Source organism: Somniosus microcephalus, unplaced genomic scaffold (assembly GCF_052327205.1).
Source record: "Somniosus microcephalus isolate GS21.2 unplaced genomic scaffold, FLI_Smic_1.0 unresolved_chr1, whole genome shotgun sequence".
NCBI lineage: Eukaryota > Metazoa > Chordata > Chondrichthyes > Squaliformes > Somniosidae > Somniosus > Somniosus microcephalus.
This window is the reverse complement of record NW_028225179.1, coordinates 164,347,947-164,368,328: the sequence shown is the minus strand read 5'-3', so window position 1 is coordinate 164,368,328 and position 20,382 is coordinate 164,347,947. Positions and strand designations below refer to the sequence as shown.

The 20,382-nt window shown below is 49.6% G+C and overlaps 1 protein-coding gene across 2 annotated transcripts in view; it reads left to right on the top strand.

The window, feature by feature from the left end:
* The window catches only part of LOC147096461 (uncharacterized), a 61,904-nt gene extending 43,107 nt beyond the window's left edge, over positions 1-18,797 (top strand). For both annotated transcript variants that reach the window (XM_085975236.1, XM_085975235.1), the window contains exons 9-11: positions 11,608-11,799; positions 14,264-14,383; positions 15,836-18,797. In XM_085975236.1, the coding sequence (XP_085831362.1) occupies positions 11,608-11,799; positions 14,264-14,368 (297 nt within the window). In that variant the 3' untranslated portion in view covers positions 14,369-14,383; positions 15,836-18,797. The remainder of the gene's footprint in view (positions 1-11,607; positions 11,800-14,263; positions 14,384-15,835) is intronic.
* The last annotated feature ends 1,585 nt before the right edge of the window (positions 18,798-20,382 follow it).

Genomic DNA, 20,382 nt, shown 5'->3' with positions numbered 1-20,382 from the left:
GACGTATGACTTCAACTGGCAACTGACCAGGTCACGATGGACGATGGCTCCGAATGTCAGTGTCCAATAACACTTGTACCCCAAAACCTGGCAACACACCACAGCATTCATGTCCCAAACTGTGTGATTAATGTTCTTTCTCATTCTCTCTGTTCTCTTCTCCAGTTGTGACGAAAGGTCATCGACCTGAAACGTTAACTCTGTTACTCAGCGTTTTCTGCTCTCTCTCTCTCTCTCTCTCTCTCTCTCTCTCTCTCTCTCTTCCCCCTCCCCCTCTGCCCCCCGCTCTCTCGCTCCCTCCCTCCCCCCGCTCTCCCTCCCCGGCGCCCCCCCCCCCGGCTCTCCCTCCCCGCCCCCCCCTCCCCGCCTCCCCCCCGCTCTCCCCCCACCGCCTCGCTCCCCGCACCCCCGCTCTTCCTCCCCTCCCCGCTCTCCCTCCCCTCCCCGCCCCGCCCCCCCCGCTCTCCCTCCCCCCCCCGCTCTCCCTCCCCTCCCCCCCCCCCCCCGCTCTCCCTCCCCTCCCCCCCCCCGCTCTCCCTCCCCTCCCCCCCCCCGCTCTCCCTCCCCTCCCCCCCCCCCGCTCTCCCTCCCCTCCCCCCCCCCGCTCTCCCTCCCCTCCCCCCCCCCCCCCGCTCTCCCTCCCCTCCCCCCCCCCCCCCGCTCTCCCTCCCCTCCCCCCCCCCCCCCGCTCTCCCTCCCCTCCCCCCCCCCCCCGCTCTCCCTCCCCTCCCCCCCCCCCCCGCTCTCCCTCCCCTCCCCCCCCCCCGCTCTCCCTCCCCTCCCCCCCCCCCGCTCTCCCTCCCCTCCCCCCCCGCTCTCCCTCCCCTCCCCCCCGCTCTCCCTCCCCTCCCCCCCCGCTCTCCCTCCCCTCCCCCCCCGCTCTCCCTCCCCTCCCCCCCCGCTCTCCCTCCCCTCCCCCCCCGCTCTCCCTCCCCTCCCCCCCCGCTCTCCCTCCCCTCCCCCCCCGCTCTCCCTCCCCTCCCCCCCCGCTCTCCCTCCCCTCCCCCCCCGCTCTCCCTCCCCTCCCCCCCCGCTCTCCCTCCCCTCCCCCCCCGCTCTCCCTCCCCTCCCCCCCCGCTCTCCCTCCCCTCCCCCCCCGCTCTCCCTCCCCTCCCCCCCCGCTCTCCCTCCCCTCCCCCCCCGCTCTCCCTCCCCTCCCCCCCCGCTCTCCCTCCCCTCCCCCCCCGCTCTCCCTCCCCTCCCCCCCCGCTCTCCCTCCCCTCCCCCCCCGCTCTCCCTCCCCTCCCCCCCCGCTCTCCCTCCCCTCCCCCCCCGCTCTCCCTCCCCTCCCCCCCCGCTCTCCCTCCCCTCCCCCCCCGCTCTCCCTCCCCTCCCCCCCCGCTCTCCCTCCCCTCCCCCCCCGCTCTCCCTCCCCCCCCCCCGCTCTCCCTCCCCTCCCCCCCCCCGCTCTCCCTCCCCTCCCGCCCCCCCCGCTCTCCCGCCCCCCCCGCTCTCCCTCCCCTCCCCCCCCCCCGCTCTCCCTCCCCTCCCCCCCCCGCTCTCCCTCCCCTCCCCCCCCCCGCTCTCCCTCCCCTCCCCCCCCCCCCGCTCTCCCTCCCCTCCCCCCCCCCCCGCTCTCCCTCCCCTCCCCCCCCCCCCGCTCTCCCTCCCCTCCCCCCCCCCCCCGCTCTCCCTCCCCTCCCCCCCCCCCCCCCCCCGCTCTCCCTCCCCTCCCCCCCCCCCCCCCCCCGCTCTCCCTCCCCTCCCCCCCCCCGCTCTCCCTCCCCTCCCCCCCCGCTCTCCCTCCCCTCCCCCCCCCGCTCTCCCTCCCCTCCCCCCCCGCTCTCCCTCCCCTCCCCCCCCGCTCTCCCTCCCCTCCCCCCCGCTCTCCCTCCCCTCCCCCCCCGCTCTCCCTCCCCTCCCCCCCCGCTCTCCCTCCCCTCCCCCCCCGCTCTCCCTCCCCTCCCCCCCCGCTCTCCCTCCCCTCCCCCCCCGCTCTCCCTCCCCTCCCCCCCCCGCTCTCCCTCCCCCCCCCCGCTCTCCCTCCCCTCCCCCCCCCCCGCTCTCCCTCCCCTCCCCCCCCCCGCTCTCCCTCCCCTCCTCCCCCCCCCCGCTCTCCCTCCCCCCCCCCTCCCCCCACCCCGCTCTCCCTCCCCGCCCCGCCCCCCCCCGCTCTCTCTCTCTCTCTCTCTCCTTTCCCCCCCCCCCCCCCCTCTCTTTTTTTCAATTTCAATTCAAATCGCTTTATTGGCATGGTCAGGTACATCTTATGTTGCCAAAGCATCGAAAAACATTTATGGTTGAACACATAAACGCAGATCTATCCATACAGTGTATATAAACAGATATATCCCTGAGTGTATAAATATACATTCATATAATTTGTATATACTCTTTTCTTAGATTTAGTGGTTGTCCCTCTGTTTATGGCAAGCTGTAACATAGTGTGCCGCTAAGGTTGCACAATTTCTCTCTTCCCCTAGTAGGTATGGGAGTTTTTGGTCATCATTCAAATTTCTGAATTCCGGGCATATTTTTGTGAATTTTGGGTAGAAATTCTCCCTTGTACCCTGATATTTTCCACACGCTGTGAGGAAGTGCATCTCTGTCTACACCACTCCCTGACTGCAGTGAGAGCACATCCTGTCCTCTCTTGGTAGCCGGGTCTGCCTGTGTGTGCCTTTTTCGATGGCCAGGCTATGTTCACTAAGTCTGTACATTGTCAAGGTTTTTCTCAGTTTGTTATCCTTTACCGTGGTCAGGTAATCAGCCATGTTGTATTGTCTGTTTAGGGCCAAGTAGCAATTGAGTTTGTTTTGGGTTTTTGTTGTTTCTGTCCAATATGACAGATATTTTTCCCTTTGCTTAGTGACGATTGTGTTGGGTCGAATTCTTTGTGTTACGATGTCACTGTCCTGGGGCTGGTTAGTGTTAGTAGTAACTTCACTGAGTCCCAGGACTAGTTGACTGAGGGTATTCTTCTTTATGGTCCTCTCTTGGCATTTCAGGGCTTTGTAATGATAGCAGTGGGGGTTGCTCATTTTTAGGTGTTTCCAAAATTTGGTGGCTCTTTTTTGGATAGTAATTATTCATGGATATTGGCCTAGTTCTGCCCTGCATGCATTGTTTATGGTTTTCCTTTGAGTCCGGAGGATACTTTTACAGAATTCTGCATGTAGGATCTCAATTGGGTGTTTGTCCCATTTTGCAAATTCTTGTTGTGTTAGCGGTCCCCACACCTCACTGCCATAGAGTGCAGTTGGTTCAATTACTGATTAAAACATTTTGAGCCAAATGCTAATTGGGATTTCTATTTGGATTGATTTTTTAATGGCATAGAAAGCCCTTCTTGCTTTCTCTTTCAGTTCATTCACAGCCAGATGAAAATTTCCCGTAGAACTGATTTTTAAGCCCAAGTATGTGTAGTTAGTGGTTTGTTCAATTTTAGTTGTTCCTAGTGTGAAATTTATTTTGGGTCCCTGATGTCTGGATCTTTGCTGGAACACAAGGACTTTGTTTTTTTGGGGGTTTATTTCAGGGCCCAGGTCTGACAGAACGACTCTAGCAGATCCAGGTTCTGCTGTAGACCCTCCTTAGTTGGTGACAGTAGAACCAGGTCATCTGCATAGAGGAGGAATTTAACCTTGGATTCATATAGGGTGAGGCCAGGTGCTGTAGATTGTTCAAGTAGTTTTGCCAATTCATTTATGTAAATATTAATTAGAGTGTCGGTGAGATGGGTGAGCCCTGCGTCACACCACGCCCCTGTGGGAAGTATTTTGTTTGTTTGTCTCCAATTTTAACTGCACATTTATTGTTTGTATACATTGATTTAATTACATCATATTGAAAGTGGTGTAGGGGGAAAAACATAAGTTTCAAGAATAGACTGTCGTGCCAGATGGAATTGAAAGCCTTCTGGAAATCTATAAAGCAGGCAAAAATTTTGCTTTTGTTTTGATGAACATGTTTGTCAATTAGGGTCTGTAGGGTGAAGATATGATCTGATGTTCTATAGTTTGGTAGGAATCCAATTTGGCTTTTACTCCAGCCATTGTGCTCCTCAAGGAAGTTTATAAGTCTTTTGTTTATGATACTACAGAATACCTTCCCCAGGTTACTGTTTACACAGATGCCTCGATAGTTATTTGGGTCAACTTTGTCTCCACTTTTGTATATGGGCGTTATGAGTCCTTTGTTCCAGATAGCAGGGAAGTAACCGACACTCAGAACCAAGTTGAAGAGTTTTAGGATAGCCAATTTCATTTTATCGTCCGTGTGTTTAATCATCTCCCTTAGGATGCCGTCTGCACCGCAAGCTTTTCCTGGTCGCAGGTCCTTGAATAGCTCTTTTTCTGTTATTATGGAGTCTTGTGGGTTTTGTTATCTTTTATGGCCAATTCAGCTTTTCCAGTTTTTTGCATATTTGGTATTGCCCTGGGCTTAGTGTGTTTTTCTGGTATAATTTTTCAAAGTGGTTTTCCCCATGTGTCTCCGTTTTGGATGGCCAATTCGTCGTGTTGTTTTATTGTGTAATGTATTCCAGTTGTCCCAGAAACAATTGGAATCAATGGATTCCTCAATGGAGCTGAGTGTATTCTTAATATACTGCTCTTTTTTGGTTGAGTGTGTTTCTGTATTGTGTTAGTGTCTGACAATAAGTAAGGCGTAATTCCTCGTTTTCTGGCTGTCTGTGTTTTTGGTTTGATATTTTTCTGAGTTTTTTCCTCATGTTATTTCAATGTGGGTCAAACCATTTTTCATAGTTTTTTGTTTTGGGTTTATTCTTGCGAACTTTTCAAGTTTGACATTGTTGCCAAATTATCAAAATATTATTTAGGTTATTCACTGCCCGGTTTACGCCTTCTTTATTGTGAGTGTATATGTTTTCCAGAAAGGTGTCCAAGAGAGCTTGAGTTGATTGATTGCTAATTGCTTTCTGGTATTTTTTCCCGTGCTGTTTTTGGCCCATCTGTAGGATTTTTTGGGTGTTGTAGACAGCTTACTGGGTTGTGTTTCTGTGTTGGTTGTTTCTGTCCTCTTTTAGTAATTTGACTGTGATCTGACAGTGTTGTTTGTGGTTTGACTGTGAATGCTCTGAAAGAGGATGGGTCCAAATCCGTAATCATATAGTCTACGGTGCTGCAGCCAAGAGGTTGTGAGCAATAGGTCGATCTTCCTAGGAGGTCTCCCGTGAACCTACCATTGACAATGTACAGACCCAGGCTTCGACAGAGCTGCAGGAGCTGTTTTCCGTTAGCATTTGTCTGTTTGTCGCAGTTATGCCTGTATGGATGGGAAGGGATATCGAAGTGGTTATTCCCGAATATGTAATTGTTTCCCTGATTATTGGTGAAGTCTGGTTCTTTGCCAGTTCTTGAATTGAGGTCACCACAGATCAACACGTTCCCCTGGGCCTGGAATTGGATAATCTCCCCTCAATGTTGGAGAAGGTGTCCTCTTTAAAGTACGGGGATTCCATTGGGGGGATATAGAGTGCGCAAATGAAAACATCTTGAGTGTTAGAGATGATGCCCCTCTTAATTTTGAGCCATATGTGGTTTTTGCCCTTTTTTATAAATTTGATGCAATTCTTAAGCTCTGTTTTAAACCAAATCAGTATGCGTCCAGAGTCTCTGCCCTGGGTTACTCCTGGCAATTTATTGGAGGGGACCACCAGCTCTGTGTACCCATGGGGACGGCCAGTGTGTCCTTCTCCTCTACACCAAGTTTCCTGTAAAATGATAATATCCAGATCTTTAATTTCATCTATGAACTCTGGGGTCCTACTCTTCACGTCGAGCACAGAAGAGCGTAGACCTTGGGATATTCCAGGTCGAAATATATAAGGACTTCATGTTAAGTTTGATCTTTTATTATGATAGGTTAAAGTATGATATGTGTTTGTGGTGTCTAAATGGGGGAAAAAAAGAACATTTCAATTGTCTATAAATGCTGAAACTAATTGGTTACAACTCTTTCTAGCAACTAGTCTTTTTTTTTTCTTTTTCTGATCCATAAGGCAGAAGTAGATGCTGCTGCGCGTCTGCATTATGTCTCTTAATGGATTGTCTCTGCCTGAGGTATTGCGTACGCCCTGAGCATCTCTCCCTCCTGTCTGGCTGGGGGCGGTCCTGTTCCCTGTAGAGACAGGAGTGGTGCAGGTCTGACATTGTTGTGCATGGGGATCCTCTGTGGTCCCAGTTGGTGTGGTGGTGGTCTCTGTAGTAGTCCTGGTCTGTACCCCGCTGGTCTCTGGTGGTCGGGGGGGGGGGTCCCTCCTGGAGTCTGGGTATGGACCCGGTTAAAAGCGACGTCCTTCGGGGCTTTAACGAAGATCGATATTCGCTTCCTGTGGATATGGACGCGGTCGTGAAGACATTCCACATCGAGGGTGGGGTGTTGGGCCAGGTGCACGTTTGTGTTTTAATTCACAGTCTCTTGCTATGCTGGCATTTATCCCATGGATTGTTTTGTTGTTAAAGTCTGTTCTCGGCAATCGTGTGGAAACAGTGATTCTAGTGTTTGGGAATGTATTGCTTGCCTTCTCGATCACTGATCCGAGCGATGTTGCTACCCTTTTCTGCTGGGCCTTTAAGTAATTTGTGCCAGTGTATTATTATATGTTGGGGGGAGCCTAATCGGGTTTTGGTCAGCCATTCCAGGGCTCTGTCTGTTGTTGGGCACTGGATCTTTTTTACTGTATGTCTAGGGAAGAGCTTTTTCTCCATAGAAATTTCCCATTTGAGTCTGAGTATTACGATGTCAAGCCTTGTTGGTGTTTACTGGCTGGTGGCTTTCGCCTGGACTCATAGGTTGTGTGTTAGACTGGGGGTGGTCGTGTCTGGTGTGTGCGCTCCGCTTGTGAGTGGCTCGCCTGTGGTTCCACAGTGGTGGGGGAAGACTGAGTTTCAGTGTGCTGGTCGGTCTGTGTGGCTCCCCCTGTATTGTGTGTCTGCTGCTGTTGTTCAGTCGGGCTCTGTATTGTCTTATCTCTAGCCTCTGGCTGCTGGGCTAATGGTGCTATCTCTCCCCTATGGCTCTCTTTGTTTCTCTGCAGCTCTTTCACCTGATTCCCAAGTAAATTCAGCTCTCTCCTGTATCTCTCCCTCTCTTGCTTTTGTTCATGTTTCATTGTTAAAATGCTGTTTTCTGGTCGGTTTTCAGTTTAAGGACCTCCTCTCTAAGTTTAACCAGCTCTGTCTCCAGCTGGTTAAATTTCTCCTTTAGTTGTATCTGGCTGTGGGATCCCAGGGTGTGTGTTCGGTCGGAGCTGGAGGGCTCACTCACTTCCTGGCTAGGCTGCTCTTCTCTTGGTGAGCTGGAAGTGGTAGGGGGAGTATGTGTGGCTTCCTCCCTGGTAATTACGCTGGGGTTGGTCAACTGTACCATGTGGCTGTGGGGCCCCGGGGTGAGTGTCTGGTTAGAACTGTGTGGCTCGCTCACCTCCTGACCAGGCTGATTTACTCCTGGTGAGTTGTAAATGGTGGGGGGAGTGTGTGTCGCTTTTTCCCTGTTAGTCACTCTGGGGCTGTTCCTTCCCCTCTGTTATTTCTTTCAGTGTCTTGAAGGCCGTTTCAAAGTCATCGAGGTTGCCTTGCACCAATATTGTTCCGTTACTGTACATGTTGACAGTCGTGGTTGCACGATCAGGGTCCCCTGATTTCTTTATTTTCAGTTTGGACCCATTAGCGGTTCTTTCATGCTTAACCCTGGGATAGTGTATGTTTATTGCTTCGATCCAAGCCGCTGACTGATCTGAGTAAAAAATGAGATTACACATTTTCATACTTTTTGTACCAGTCAGCAAAAAGAGTTTCTGGTTTTGCTCTCAGCTGCTGTTTCTTGAGCGATGTTTGTTTTTTTTTGTGTTGGGGGGAATCTGGAAGAGGTTGCTCTCAGTGCGCCTCGGGAGCTGCTGCGGCTCCTCTGATTCGCTCTTTTTTTTTAAGTGTAGAGGTAAAAAATATTGTTGACCTTTTAGAATAAGCTTTTCTGGGGCCCCGGGTTTGGTGTTTCCCTCTCCCAGCTCGCGAACTTTCCCAGGCCCTGGACTCTCTCGCTCTCCAGGCCCTTCCCAGGCCCTGTACTCACTGTCCTGGTCTGCATCTGGGAGTTGCTGTCTCCCGGCTGCTCCACTCCCCCTCAGAGGTCTCTGGGCCTCTGTCTTGGCCCGGCTCCTCGGGCCGTTCCCGGGCTTCAGGCTCCCTCCCCAGGCCCCGTACTCACTGTCCTGGTCTGCATCTGGGAGCCGGTGTCTCCCGGCTGCTCCGCTCCCCCTCAGAGGTCTCCAGGCCTCTGTCTCGGCCCTGCTCCTCTGGCCTTTCCCTGGTTTACGGCCCCGTGTTCCGGCCGCCGTTCAGGCTTCGCACTCCGGCCCTGTGTTCCGGCCCCGCTCTCTCTCTCTTTTTCCCCCCCCCCCCCTCCCTCTCTCTTTTTCCCCCCCCCCTTCTCTCTCTCTCTCTCTCTCTCTCTCCCCCTCTCTCTCTCTCTCTCTCTCTCTCTCTCTCTCTCCCCCCTCTCTCTCTCTCTCTCTCTCTCTCTCTCTTCCCCCCCCTCTCCCTCTCTCTCCCGATTGTTTTGACGCTAGTTAAGAGGCCAGATATTCAAGGTTTGGAGCGAGTCATTGTTTTTCACATCTGCAGGGTTGTTGACTCGTGGTTCTCACAGAATTTTCAAGATCTTATCTTCTGAAGGAAAAGCACCGACACATCACTTACTTTACAAATGTTTTAGCCAAGCAGTCTCTTGTCCTCGGTACATTTGGTCACTCTTAGATTCAGTTAAGTGGAGATTCAGTCAAGTTTACCATGACCGTGTTACAGGTCACTGGTTTGGGTAGTGGTGTCGAAGTGGAGTTAGGAGATCTGAATAGGAACAGAGTCATTGCTAGTTGAAGAAAGACCAAGGTTCCTCTAATTTGCCTTCTACCATCCCGGCAGTCACATGGTTCGATGACTAATCCTTGCAACCTGTTCCGATCAGACCCCGAAATGACAAGACCGTGGTGGAGAGCTTTGGTAACCATGGGTCCAAACTCGCCTGTTCCTCCCAAGCATGCTACAATTGCAATGGCCCTGAAATTAGATCGGGGGCTTGCCGCGTGCACGCCCCCGATCTGCACTCACCCTGCGCGCTGACATCTGAAGCCCGGGCCTGCTCGCATTTCCTGTCACAGGCCCGGTTCAGCTGTCGGCGCGCTGTGCTTACCTGATCCAGCGGCGTAGTTAGTGCGATGTGCCGGCTGGGATCAGGTGAGCACTGTGCAGCCAATCAGGGGAGGGGAAACTCATTCATGAGTTTGACAGTAAGAGCTGTCAAACTCATGAAAAGTATGGGCTGCCAAAACACTACTTTAACTTTAAATAAAATTTAAAAAAACATTCCACTGATTGTAATAACTATAAATAAGTTTTAAAAAATGTTTTAAACAATTAATCAATTTTTTGAAAAAAATAAATTTTTAAAAAATAGGGTCTAAAACTAAACTTGCCATCCTGTAAATTCTTTAAAAATAACAAACCTGTGGAAAAAAAAATTCTACATTGTACTAAAAGCCCACTTACCTGAAAAACGAAATACTTGCGTCTTGTTTTTCCACGCGTAAAGACCGGAGGCCTTTACACGCGCGCAACTTTGGGGGGGGGGGGAAAAAAGGAATTTTACTGCGCACGCGCTGCCTGTGCAGTCGCGCGCATTCTGCCTCTGAACCCCTTCGTTCAGAGGGCAGGAAATGCCGGTTTTCCCCGCATGCGCTGTGCATGCTGAAAACCAGCATTTCCTCCGGCCAGACGCGTGAGTACCCCGGCCGTACTCGCGCGTTGGGACAGGAATTACTGGCCCATTATGTCATGTCTCGTGCTGTGACTCCGAAATCTAATTTGTATTTGAACGAATCAATTACTTCCATTTTTCTGAGGCCTGTTCCATAGATTGACCTCTCGCTCACTGAAACCTTGTTTCTGCGGATTAGATTTGAATTTCTATTCCTTCGAGCGCTGGCCATGTCCTCTGGTTCTACTGTCCTGGTGAAGGTGAAACAGCTCGTCGTGGTCGACATTATCCAGAGACATTCGAATCCTAAAAACCGCAATCGTATCACCTCTCGACCTACGCCGTGTTCCAAGTGAGGTCGCAGCAATGATTTATTCAGTGGCTGGATTACTTCAGTATTTCGGCTCAACGGCGACCTTTTAATACATCGCAACATCTGTTTGCTTTCCTCACTGCAGCCATGCATTGTTGCAATACAGGTAGGCTATCCTTTATCCGAACTTCCGAAAACCGAAACCCTCTAAAAACCGAAAGTTTTTTCGTTCAGCGTAAGTCGTGCGCACGACCCCGACCGCCACCCCCCCCCCCTGCCGATGCCGACCCCCACCCCCGACAAATTTCCCAGTCTTATAAAATACCTTCTGAAATCCGAAATTTTCCGAAAACCGAAACACGGCTGGTCCCGAGGTTTTTGGATAAAGGATAGTCTACCTGTAGCTTCAGTTTATTGTCTTTCCTTTTCCTTTTAGGTGTTTGCCCTGTGCTTTACACTAATTTCCATAAGTAATCAACACTTTTTTTTGGTTTTGAGGTGTTTTATTAAGTGCTTCTACACTATAAATGCACTAGATTGATCTCTGGGACGAGAGGGCTGTCCTATGAGGAGAGATTGTGTAGAATGGGCCGATACTCTCTGGAGTTTAGAAGAATGAGAGGTGATCTCATTGAAACATACAAGATTCTGAGGGGGATTGACAGGGGAGATGCTGAGAGGTTGTTTCCCCTGGCTGGAGTGTCTAGAACTAGGGGGCATAGTCTCAGGATAAGGGGTCGGCCATTTAGGACTGAGATGAGGAGACATTTAGTCACTCAGAGTTGTGAATCTTTGGAATTCTCTACCCCAAAGTGCTGTGGATGCTCAGTCATTGAGTATATTCAAGACTGGGATCGATACATTTTTGGACTCTAGGGGAATCGAGGGATATGGAGATCGGGCGGGAAAGTGGAGTTAAGGTCGAAGATCAGCCATGATCTTATTGAATGGCGGAGCAGGCTCGGGGGGCCGAATGGCCGACTCCTGCTCCTATTTCTTATGCTCTTAAGTTCTAATGCCAGTGTATGTAGCTACTGGGAGGAAGTTGGTCTATAATGTAATCTGTAGGCATTCTAGCCTTGTTAACACATATCCCATGATAACCAAAGAGTTTATTTTGCTTTCGAGCTGTTGACTGATGGAGCAAAGATCCACAGGGACTAGTCACCCTTTAGCACGTCGCCTGAACATGCATTATTCATGTTGGATCCTGGAATGTGTGCGTTGACCGGTTATCCAGCTGCCTCGCACCCCAGCCTCTTCCACCTGATGTCCACGGGCAGCAGGAGTCACTGCGTAGCGATCAGAGATGGGAATCGTGGGCAGCTGTCCTCTCCCGACTCCAGGGGGCACGGTCCGCAGTTGTAGTTCCCTTGCTGCCTCCTTAACTGAGGTTAGTTATCTCGACACAAACCACGGGACATCTTGTGGCTGAGATACTTGCTGTGCCGAACTGAATACAGTCAAATACATTGCAGCCTCATTGCTCTCTCCAACCAGCAAGCTATATTCTGTATTGCGGTGATAATGTCATTTTTTAAAAATTTCTTTTTAATCTTCTCTTTTACCACCCCAACCAGGAAATGTCGGATCGTCACACGGAAACACTTGCCATGCAAGCCCAGGAAGTCCGCGTAGTCAACCAGCAGCTCACTGCCAGAGACAAAGAGATGGGTAAAAGGACCAAGCAGGAATCCACTGAAGCTCAGGAGCACTTCACTGAGCTGGCACATCTGAAGGCTCTCTTGGACGATAAGGATCGAATGATTCTGGTACAAACCTCTTGTCGATTTTTATATTTCAAATTCAGTGAGATGTGATAAATCTGAGGGCGAAGGATCCGAATTTGACCTTTTTTGGTGTAACCGTTACCCCAGGCAAACCTTCCTAAAATAAGGATTGTGTAGAAACATAGAAGATAGGAGCAGGAGTAGGCCATTCGGCCCCTCGAGCCTGCTCCGCCATTTAATGAGATCATGGCTGATCATCCAAATTCAGTACCCTGTCCCTGCTTTCTCCCCATATCCCTTGCTCTCTTTAGCCTTAAGAAATATATCTAACTCCTTCTTGAAATATATTTAATGAATTGGCCTCAACTGTCTTCTGTGGTAGAGAATTCCACAGGTTCACCACTCTCTGGGTGAAGAAATTCCTCCTCATCTCAGTCCTAAATGGCTTACCCCTTATCCTTAGACTGTGACCCCTGGTTCTGGACTCCCCCTGCCATTGGGAACAGCCTTCCTGCATCTAGTCTGTGTAGGCCTGTCAGAATTTTATAAGTTTCAATGAGATCCCCTCTCATTCTTCTAAACTCCAGTGAATATAAGCCTAATCGACCCAATCTCTCTCCATACGTCATTCCTGCCATCCCAGGTATCAGTCTGGTGAATCTTCGTTGCACTCCCTCCATGGCAAGAACATCCTTCCTCCGATAAGGCGACCAAAACTGCACACAATACTCAAGATGTGGTCTCACCAAGGCCCTGTACAACTGCAGCAAGACATCCTTGCTCCTGTACTCGAATCCTCTCGCTATGAAGGCCAGCATACCATTTGCCTTTTTAACCGCCTGCTGCACCTTCATGCTTACCTTCAGCGACTGGTGCACAAGGACACCCAGGTCTCGTTGCATTTCCCCTTCTCCCAATCTATTGCCATTCAGATAATAATCTGCCTTCCTGTTTTTGCCACCAATGTGGATAACCTCGCATTTATCCACATTATACTGCATCTGCCATGCATCTGCTCAATTGCCCAACCTGTCCAAATCGTACTGGAGTTTCTCGGCATCCTCCTCACAGCACACACGCCCACCCAGCTTTGTGTCGTCTGCAAACTTGGAGATATTACATCTAGTTCCCTCGTCTAGATCATTAATATGTATTGTGAATAACTGGGGTCCTAGCACCGATTCCTGTGGTACCCCACTAGTCACTGCCTGCCACTCGGAGAAAGACCCGTTTATTCCAACTCTTTGCTTCCTGTCTGCCAACCAGTTTTCCATCCAAGTCAGTACCTTACCCCCAATCCCATGTGCTTTAACTTTGCACGCTAATCTCTTATGCGGGACCTTTATTGAAAGCCTTCTGAAAGTCCAGATACACCACATCTACTGGTTCTCCCTTATCTATTCTACCAGTTACGTCCTCAAAAAATTCCAGTTTAACCGTGCTTATTCCCTGACACAGATTGGGTTCAGCATCTGCTCGTTCAGTGGGTAAATGGATTGTTAAACAATTTGGGAAGTTCCCATGAGGAGGCAGCGGAGGTCAACTGGGCAAAGGTGGGGAATGGCACGTTTGCCTAAATTCGTCTAGGTTTGGGGCGGGAAAATATCAGCCAGGATTTCCTTTTCCTGGTTGTTGTTCGTTCCTGTAGGAGTCACTGGACAAGTCTGTGTCTGAGGCTTCCTTCATTGCTGAATAGCCTGGCAACACACAACTGTCGAGGCTGGCGCATCAATAATGGAGATTTGATTAGGGTCCCAGAGGGTAGCTGGTGTCCATGGAATCGGTGCCGTCAGGAGGGGATGGAAGAGAGAATTTGGTTTTATTGTGTACCCTTGACTAATCTGATTTCCATACATTCGCCTAGTGAATTCCTGTGCTCCATTGAGCTGAGTGACAGTGCTGAGGTTTGGGAAATGGGTTAAAATGCGAGTGAGCCAAGCTTTCAAAATCTTTCCCTTCATTTTGTGAAGAATAAATCGCTTGTTATCCTGTCTTGGGTAATCAATAAATGCTTCGCATCCATTGTGTTGGGACGTCTCTGGGCCCAGGAGCTTGGCACGGGGTGGTCTGCCATATCTTCCTTTCTGGCTGTGGTGAGGGAGATTCAAACAAAGACTAAAGCACTGAATCGGGTTTGACAGAAAGCTGGGGGCAAGATTTCGCTAGGCCCATGAGCAGAATGCAGGAAAGTAGTTGGGAGTCATTGCGTTTATCAAACCAGATGACCCATTGAAGTGGGGGAGCCTAACCTGTTCATGACCGTGATATCTTGCTTCACAGTAGCTCCAAGACCGTGCACCAATGTTATCAGGGCTCACTATTCCAACAAGCAGAACTCATTACCGTAAACAAACTGACGGTGCAATTTTGAGGGTCCCCCTCCCTTCTTTTTGAAACTCCCGGGTTGTTGCTGTGACTGAGGCTGCAGCTCGGATGTAGAGGATTTGCGTAACACGGCGCTAAAATGGATCATGTCTCTTTTTTCTCTCTCCCCTCCCTGGAGCAGAATTTGTTGGAAGATGGACGAGAAAAAGATCGAGTCCTCTCCAGCCTTCAGGTGCAGCTGCGCGACGGTACATTGCTCAAGGTCAACATGAAGCAGATGCTTTGAGGTTGGAGGCTAAAGGTGAGCTAGGGTCAATCACCAGGTGTCCACACTCGCTCTTGCCCCTCGCCTATCCAGCATACTGCAACGAGCTTTCTTGTGCATTACTGATTGGAATCCCTTCATGACATTTCAAAAGTTGAAAAGTCCATATTAGGTGGAAATTTGAGTGTGCCACACTCTGATTAGCCCTTTTAAAGCCTGGATGAGTGCAGCTCCAACAACACTCAAGAAGCTTGACGCTGGACACCATCCAGGACAAAGCAGCCCGCTTGATTGGCACCCCATCCACCACCTTATACATTCCACTCCCTCCACCACCGGCGTACCGTGGCTGCAGTGTGTACCATCTACAAGAAGCACTGCAGCAACTCGCCAAGGCTTCTTCGGCAGCACCTCCCAAACCCGCGACCTCTACCACCTAGAAGGACAAGGGCAGCAGGCGCATTGGAACACCACCACCTCCAAGTTCCCCTCCAAGTCACACATCATCCCGACTTGGAAATATATTGCCGATCCTTCATCGTCGCTGGGTCAAAATCCTGGAATTCCCTAACAGCACTGTGGGAGTACCTTCACCACACGGACTGCAGTGGTTCAAGAAGGCGGCTCACCACCACCTTCTCGAGGGCAATTAGGAATGGGCAATAAATGCTGGCCTTGCCAGCGATGCCCACATCCCATAAAAAACAAATTAAAAATAAACACATTGAGCTGAGCAGTCTCCTCACCTGTACCATCCAGCAATGCACCCAGAAACCTTTATGTAATTTTAAATTAAAGCTGTAAATCACAGCAGGTATATCTGCGTCTGAAAGAGAAAGGGGCAGGTTGAGCTTTTAGGGTGGAGACCCTTCAATGGGACCGTTCTGCTTGATGGGCCTGCAGTTGAAAAACAAATCTGCCTGCCTCCTTTTCCTCCAGCTGTAGATGGACCAGTTCTGAATATCATTACAGGAAACTTTTTTTTTTTATCCGGGACCGGCGTGGTGCCGGTCCATCAAAAAGTCCGGATTACAGAGAGGTATAGAGAGCTCCGTACACAGCCACCGATCCAGGCGTCCCTGTTGCATAGCAACAGGTGCAGGAACCCCGGCCACAGATCCAGGCGTCCCTGTTGCATAGCAACAGGTGCAGGAACCCCGGCCACAGATCCAGGTGTCCCTGTTGCATAGCAACAGGTGCAGGAACCCCGGCCACAGATCCAGGCGTCCCTGTTGCATAGCAACAGGTGCAGGAACCCCGGCCACAGATCCAGGCATCCCTGTTGCATAGCAACAGGTGCAGGAACCCCGGTTACACGGCCACAGATCCAGGAATGGCCACTAATATGAAGTAAAACTTACCTGAACCTACTCCTGAATTTTTGCCGGTTAACAGAGATTTCCGGTTATTTAGGCGCCGGTAAATCGAGAGTTTCCTGTATTTCAAATTCTAAAACATTCATCATTTTTTTCCCCTTTTTTTTTTTAGACGTGCCATGGATCCTGAGTACAATGTGCCAAGAGTCAGTTTCAGCAAAAAGACAGAAGCTGAATAACCAGAGAATGTAAAGTAATCCCCTTCTGTTGGAGCCTCAAACCTAGTTTGGTGGGGGAGGAGGAGAAAGGAGGATTCCCTCTTTAATTTCCTATTGTACTTGAGCACAATATAACTAACTCATTTGTGGTTTTGCAAGAAATAGCGCACAAACCTTTCCCTGCCTTCTCCTCCCCTCCATCTTGCTACAGGAAACTTTTTTTTTTATCCGGCACCGACGTGGTGCCGGTTCATCAAAAATTCCGGATAACCGAAAGCTATAGTAAAAGATACGGAGCTGAGAGCTCCGTATAAAGCAACAAACCCTGTTGCTTAGCAACAGGTTCAGAACAATGGCCACAAGTTCCAAATGTCTCTGTAGCTTAGCAACAGCTGCAGCCACACCCTTGCACAGCAACAGATGGAGGAAGGCAAGTACAATATGAAGTAAAACTTACCTGAACCTACTCCTGAATTTTGCCGGTTAACCAAGATTTCCGGTTATTTAGTTGCCGGTAAATCGAAAGTTTCCTGTATTATTTGCACTAAGTGGCCCATGTAGATTTGTCATGGAACTTTGTGAGTTGTTGAACTGGCATGAGTCGCTACTCTGAGTGCAGTACGGGTCCTGACTTAGCTTTAGTGCCTCTCTACAAAGGGCACAGGGATGGGGGACCTACCTCGCACGCCCTGGATTTGAAGATTCGCTGCTGTGGACACCGTCGGGCTGGACAGTTGAAGTCGCCACTGCCATAACAGATCTTTACTGCCAGGTGCCCTGCTGTCAGCGGACAACTCGCTTTGGACTGGAGCCAGCAATGGTCAACTGGCCTGGAACTAGCCTCCCTCAACTCCGGAGCAAGACTGTGCAAAATGTGAAGGCTGAATGTAACGCTGCTTCATTTCAAATCAAAAAAAAACCCAAGACTCTTGTATACTGCAGTTGACACTTTTTAAAGTTCGTTGTATTTTTAAACTTAATGCAGAGTCTGAATAGCCAGTAAAAGGTGGGGTATAAACAGTGACCATGTCAAAATGGTTGATCACATCCAAACCATTGTGGGTCATTCTGCAGAGACATTATTCAGTGTTTTGGGGTTGCTGCCACGTGGGTGGGTGGTGCTAGGTATTTTTTGTATGCAATTTGCCCCTTTTTTTTATATATAAAGCTACAATTTCTGTGGTTTTTGATGGGTGTTTACTTTAGGGGATTTGTTCATGACTCGTGTCCGGGGAGAAAGTGGCTTCAAGGAAGAGTTGCCTTTCCATTTTTCCAAAGATTGTACAGGTTGTGCATCTCCCTTGTGGTCCACGGGCCTGCATTGCAACATTGTGTGCAAGTGTAATTATGGGATGGGTGTAAGTTCTTGACGTGGGAGCAAAATTGAGATCATTTTATTGGGTAATGTGATTGATCTTGTGACTAAGGGATTGGGGTAGTGCAATGGGTTGAATCCTGTCATTTTTGCCTTGCAGTTGTAGCCCAGGCTATTCAAATACAGAGGACTGATTCTGAAAGCAGGTTCAACTGAATACATTCTCGTTTTTTAAATTGTAAAGAACTGAAGTGTAGATTTTTGTTCCTTGCGTCCTTTTTTATTTAGCACCTTGTTCATTTACGAGCATGAAGCCCATTCATGCATCAGTCAATTGCCACGCATTGCAGGCAGGGCGGAGACGAGGAACACCAAGTATGCTTCCATCTCTGTCCAGTCAGGAGTTGGGATGGTGCTGGATTTTTCTCGTTCTCATCTTTTGAGTGGCTTTAGGCTCGCGCCGTGCTTCTATATTATGTGGTGAATGGCTTTTCAGTTTGGCTAAATGTGTCTATTGTCAGTAGATGGTGGTATTTTGCACTTTTTATAAAATCGATTGTGACTTTCACAATGTCCGATTGCCAATTACTGTCAGGAAATGGCACAATGCAGCCATTCTCCGTGTAGCAAAAGTAAAACTCTTGCGTGTGCATTCGCATTACAGGTCAGCCAATCCTGTCTAGTGTACATACACACTTGCCAGCAAGAGGTCAATGAACAGCTGCCAGTGGTTACCCCTCCCCTTCCAATTCCTTCCCCCTTTTCCCCCCTGAACGTGCTGTCTTCAAATGCTGACTGCCCGCCAGTATCTCGCCTAACCCAGACAGCTATTCGACTGTGGGAGTATCGCCGAGCCTGGTCCTCTCCCCACTGGACATCCGTCCATGACTGTTCTCCAATAATGGTCACCAAGTAGCGATCAGGCTGACTTGATGTTCTCGTTTCCTCTTCCTCTCTCTTTGTCCCCTCCCCTCGCCCATCCCCCATCTTTAATCCAGGGGCACTGAGGGCAGTGCCATTATTTCCACTGCCACGCTGGCTCCAAACAGCTGGCCTATATATTCTTAATGTTCTGCTACTTTAAGGTGCTTTATGGTTTATTGTGACTATTAGACAATTAACATTATCAAACTCCGTGTGTGCAATAACAATTTGTGCAATAATGGGTGACTGGGTGCACGGTCTCCTCAAACTCAGGGTGGGCTTGATGACTAAATGGGAAGAGGGGTCTTTTGGGATTAAAGTTGTGTTTGATCCTTAGTCCCCTTCAGATTCTGGGATATCCAGGAGTGGCTCCTGGCCTTTTTCTGGGGCTCTGACACAAATGTTGACGCGGGTTTCTCAATCTACAAGTCTCTCACTGGGCTCAAGAAAATTAGTTTAACTGCACAACCTGCAGGAACCGACTCCCAGATGCTGGAATCCCGAATCCGGATTAAAATTACACAGTTGTTCATATTCTATACGAAACTCTGGATCTTAATGGTCTCTGTAATTGTGTACCAGTTTACTTGTATTGGATGTAGATCTCCTTACATGTCTATTTAAATCATGTTTTACTCTATATTTTCAATGCGAATTAAAGGTGAGATGAGACACGATCGAATGAGCTGTGCTTTCTTGGGCTGAATTCTTCCAGACTTGATGGCAACCAGCTAAAGGCCCTCCAATGTAATGGATGAACTATATTCAAATTGCTCTGTCTGACCCTACCACCGCCATGGTGTTCAACCCTATGGACCAGTAGGTGCCAGCTTCAGTCTTTGATCAGTGATGAGTTATCTGATAATCCAATCAATGGATGCTACGCCGATACCGTTGCAACCAGTAGAAAATGCCTTAAATGCAATCTCACAATCCAGCTGACTGAGCCCACGGCACCTTTCACCGCGTACATTTCTTACAGCACATCAACAGCCTGGTAGAACAAAAATAAATGACTGCAGATGCTGAAATACTGGCAATGTTCAGCACCTCGAAAGAAAGAAAGGAAAAATGCTAACCTAATCATGAAACATATGTTGGCTTTGGGGGGAGATACAGCGCAGGTTCACCAGAATGATACTGAGGTTGACTTGGTTAGATTATGAGGACCGATTGTATAAACCTGGCTTGAGTTTAGAAGGTTGAGGGGTGACCTAATAGAGGTATTTAAAATGATTAAAAGGATTCGATAGGGTAGATAGAGGAACTACTTCCTCTGCTTCTGCTGTCTCCACCCTAGCTTCTCTCGGCAACCTAGGATGCATCCCATCTGGACCGGGTGACTTGTTAACTTTGAGTGATGACAACCTATTTAGCACCTCCTTTCTATCCATTTTTATCGAATTTCTCTACTCACCCCTCCTCTACTGCGACATTAACTTCATCCTCTTTTGTGAAGACAGGTGCTAAGTACTCATTCAGTACCTCAGCCGTGCCCTCTGCCTCCGTATGATGAGCTCCTCGGAATAAACGGGTCATTTTCCGAGTGGCAGGCAGTGACTAGTGGGGTACCGCAAGGATCGGTCCTAGGACCCCAGCTGTTCACAATATATATTAATGATCTGGACGAGGGAATTGGATGTAATATCTCCAAATTTGCAGACGACACAAAGCTGGGCGGGAGGGTAAGATGCGAGGAGGATGTCGGGAAACTCCAGTACGATTTGGACAGGTTGGGTGATTGGGCAGAAACATGGCAAATGCTGTATAATGTGGATAAATGTGAGGTTATCCACTTTGGTGGCAAAAACAGGAAGGCAGATTATTATTTGAATGGCAATAGATTGGGAGAAGGGGAAGTGCAAAGAGACCTGGGTGTCCTTGTGCACCAGTCGCTGAAGGTAAGCATGCAGGTGCAGCAGGCGGTTAAGAAGGCAAATGGTATGTTCGCCTTCGTAGCAAGAGGGTTCGAGTACAGGAACAAGGATGTCTTGCTACAGTTGTACAGGGCCTTGGTGAGACCGCACCTTGAGTATTGTGTGCAGTTTTGGTCACCTTACCTGAGGAAGGATGTTCTTGCCATGGAGGGAGTGCAGCGAAGATTCACCAGGCTGATACCTGGGATGGCAGGAATGACTTATGAGGAGAGATTGTGTCGATTGGGCTTGTACTCACGAGTTCAGAAGATTGAGAGGGGATCTCATCGAAACCTATAAAATTCTGTCAGGCCTGGACAGACTAGATGCAGGAAGGATGTTTCTG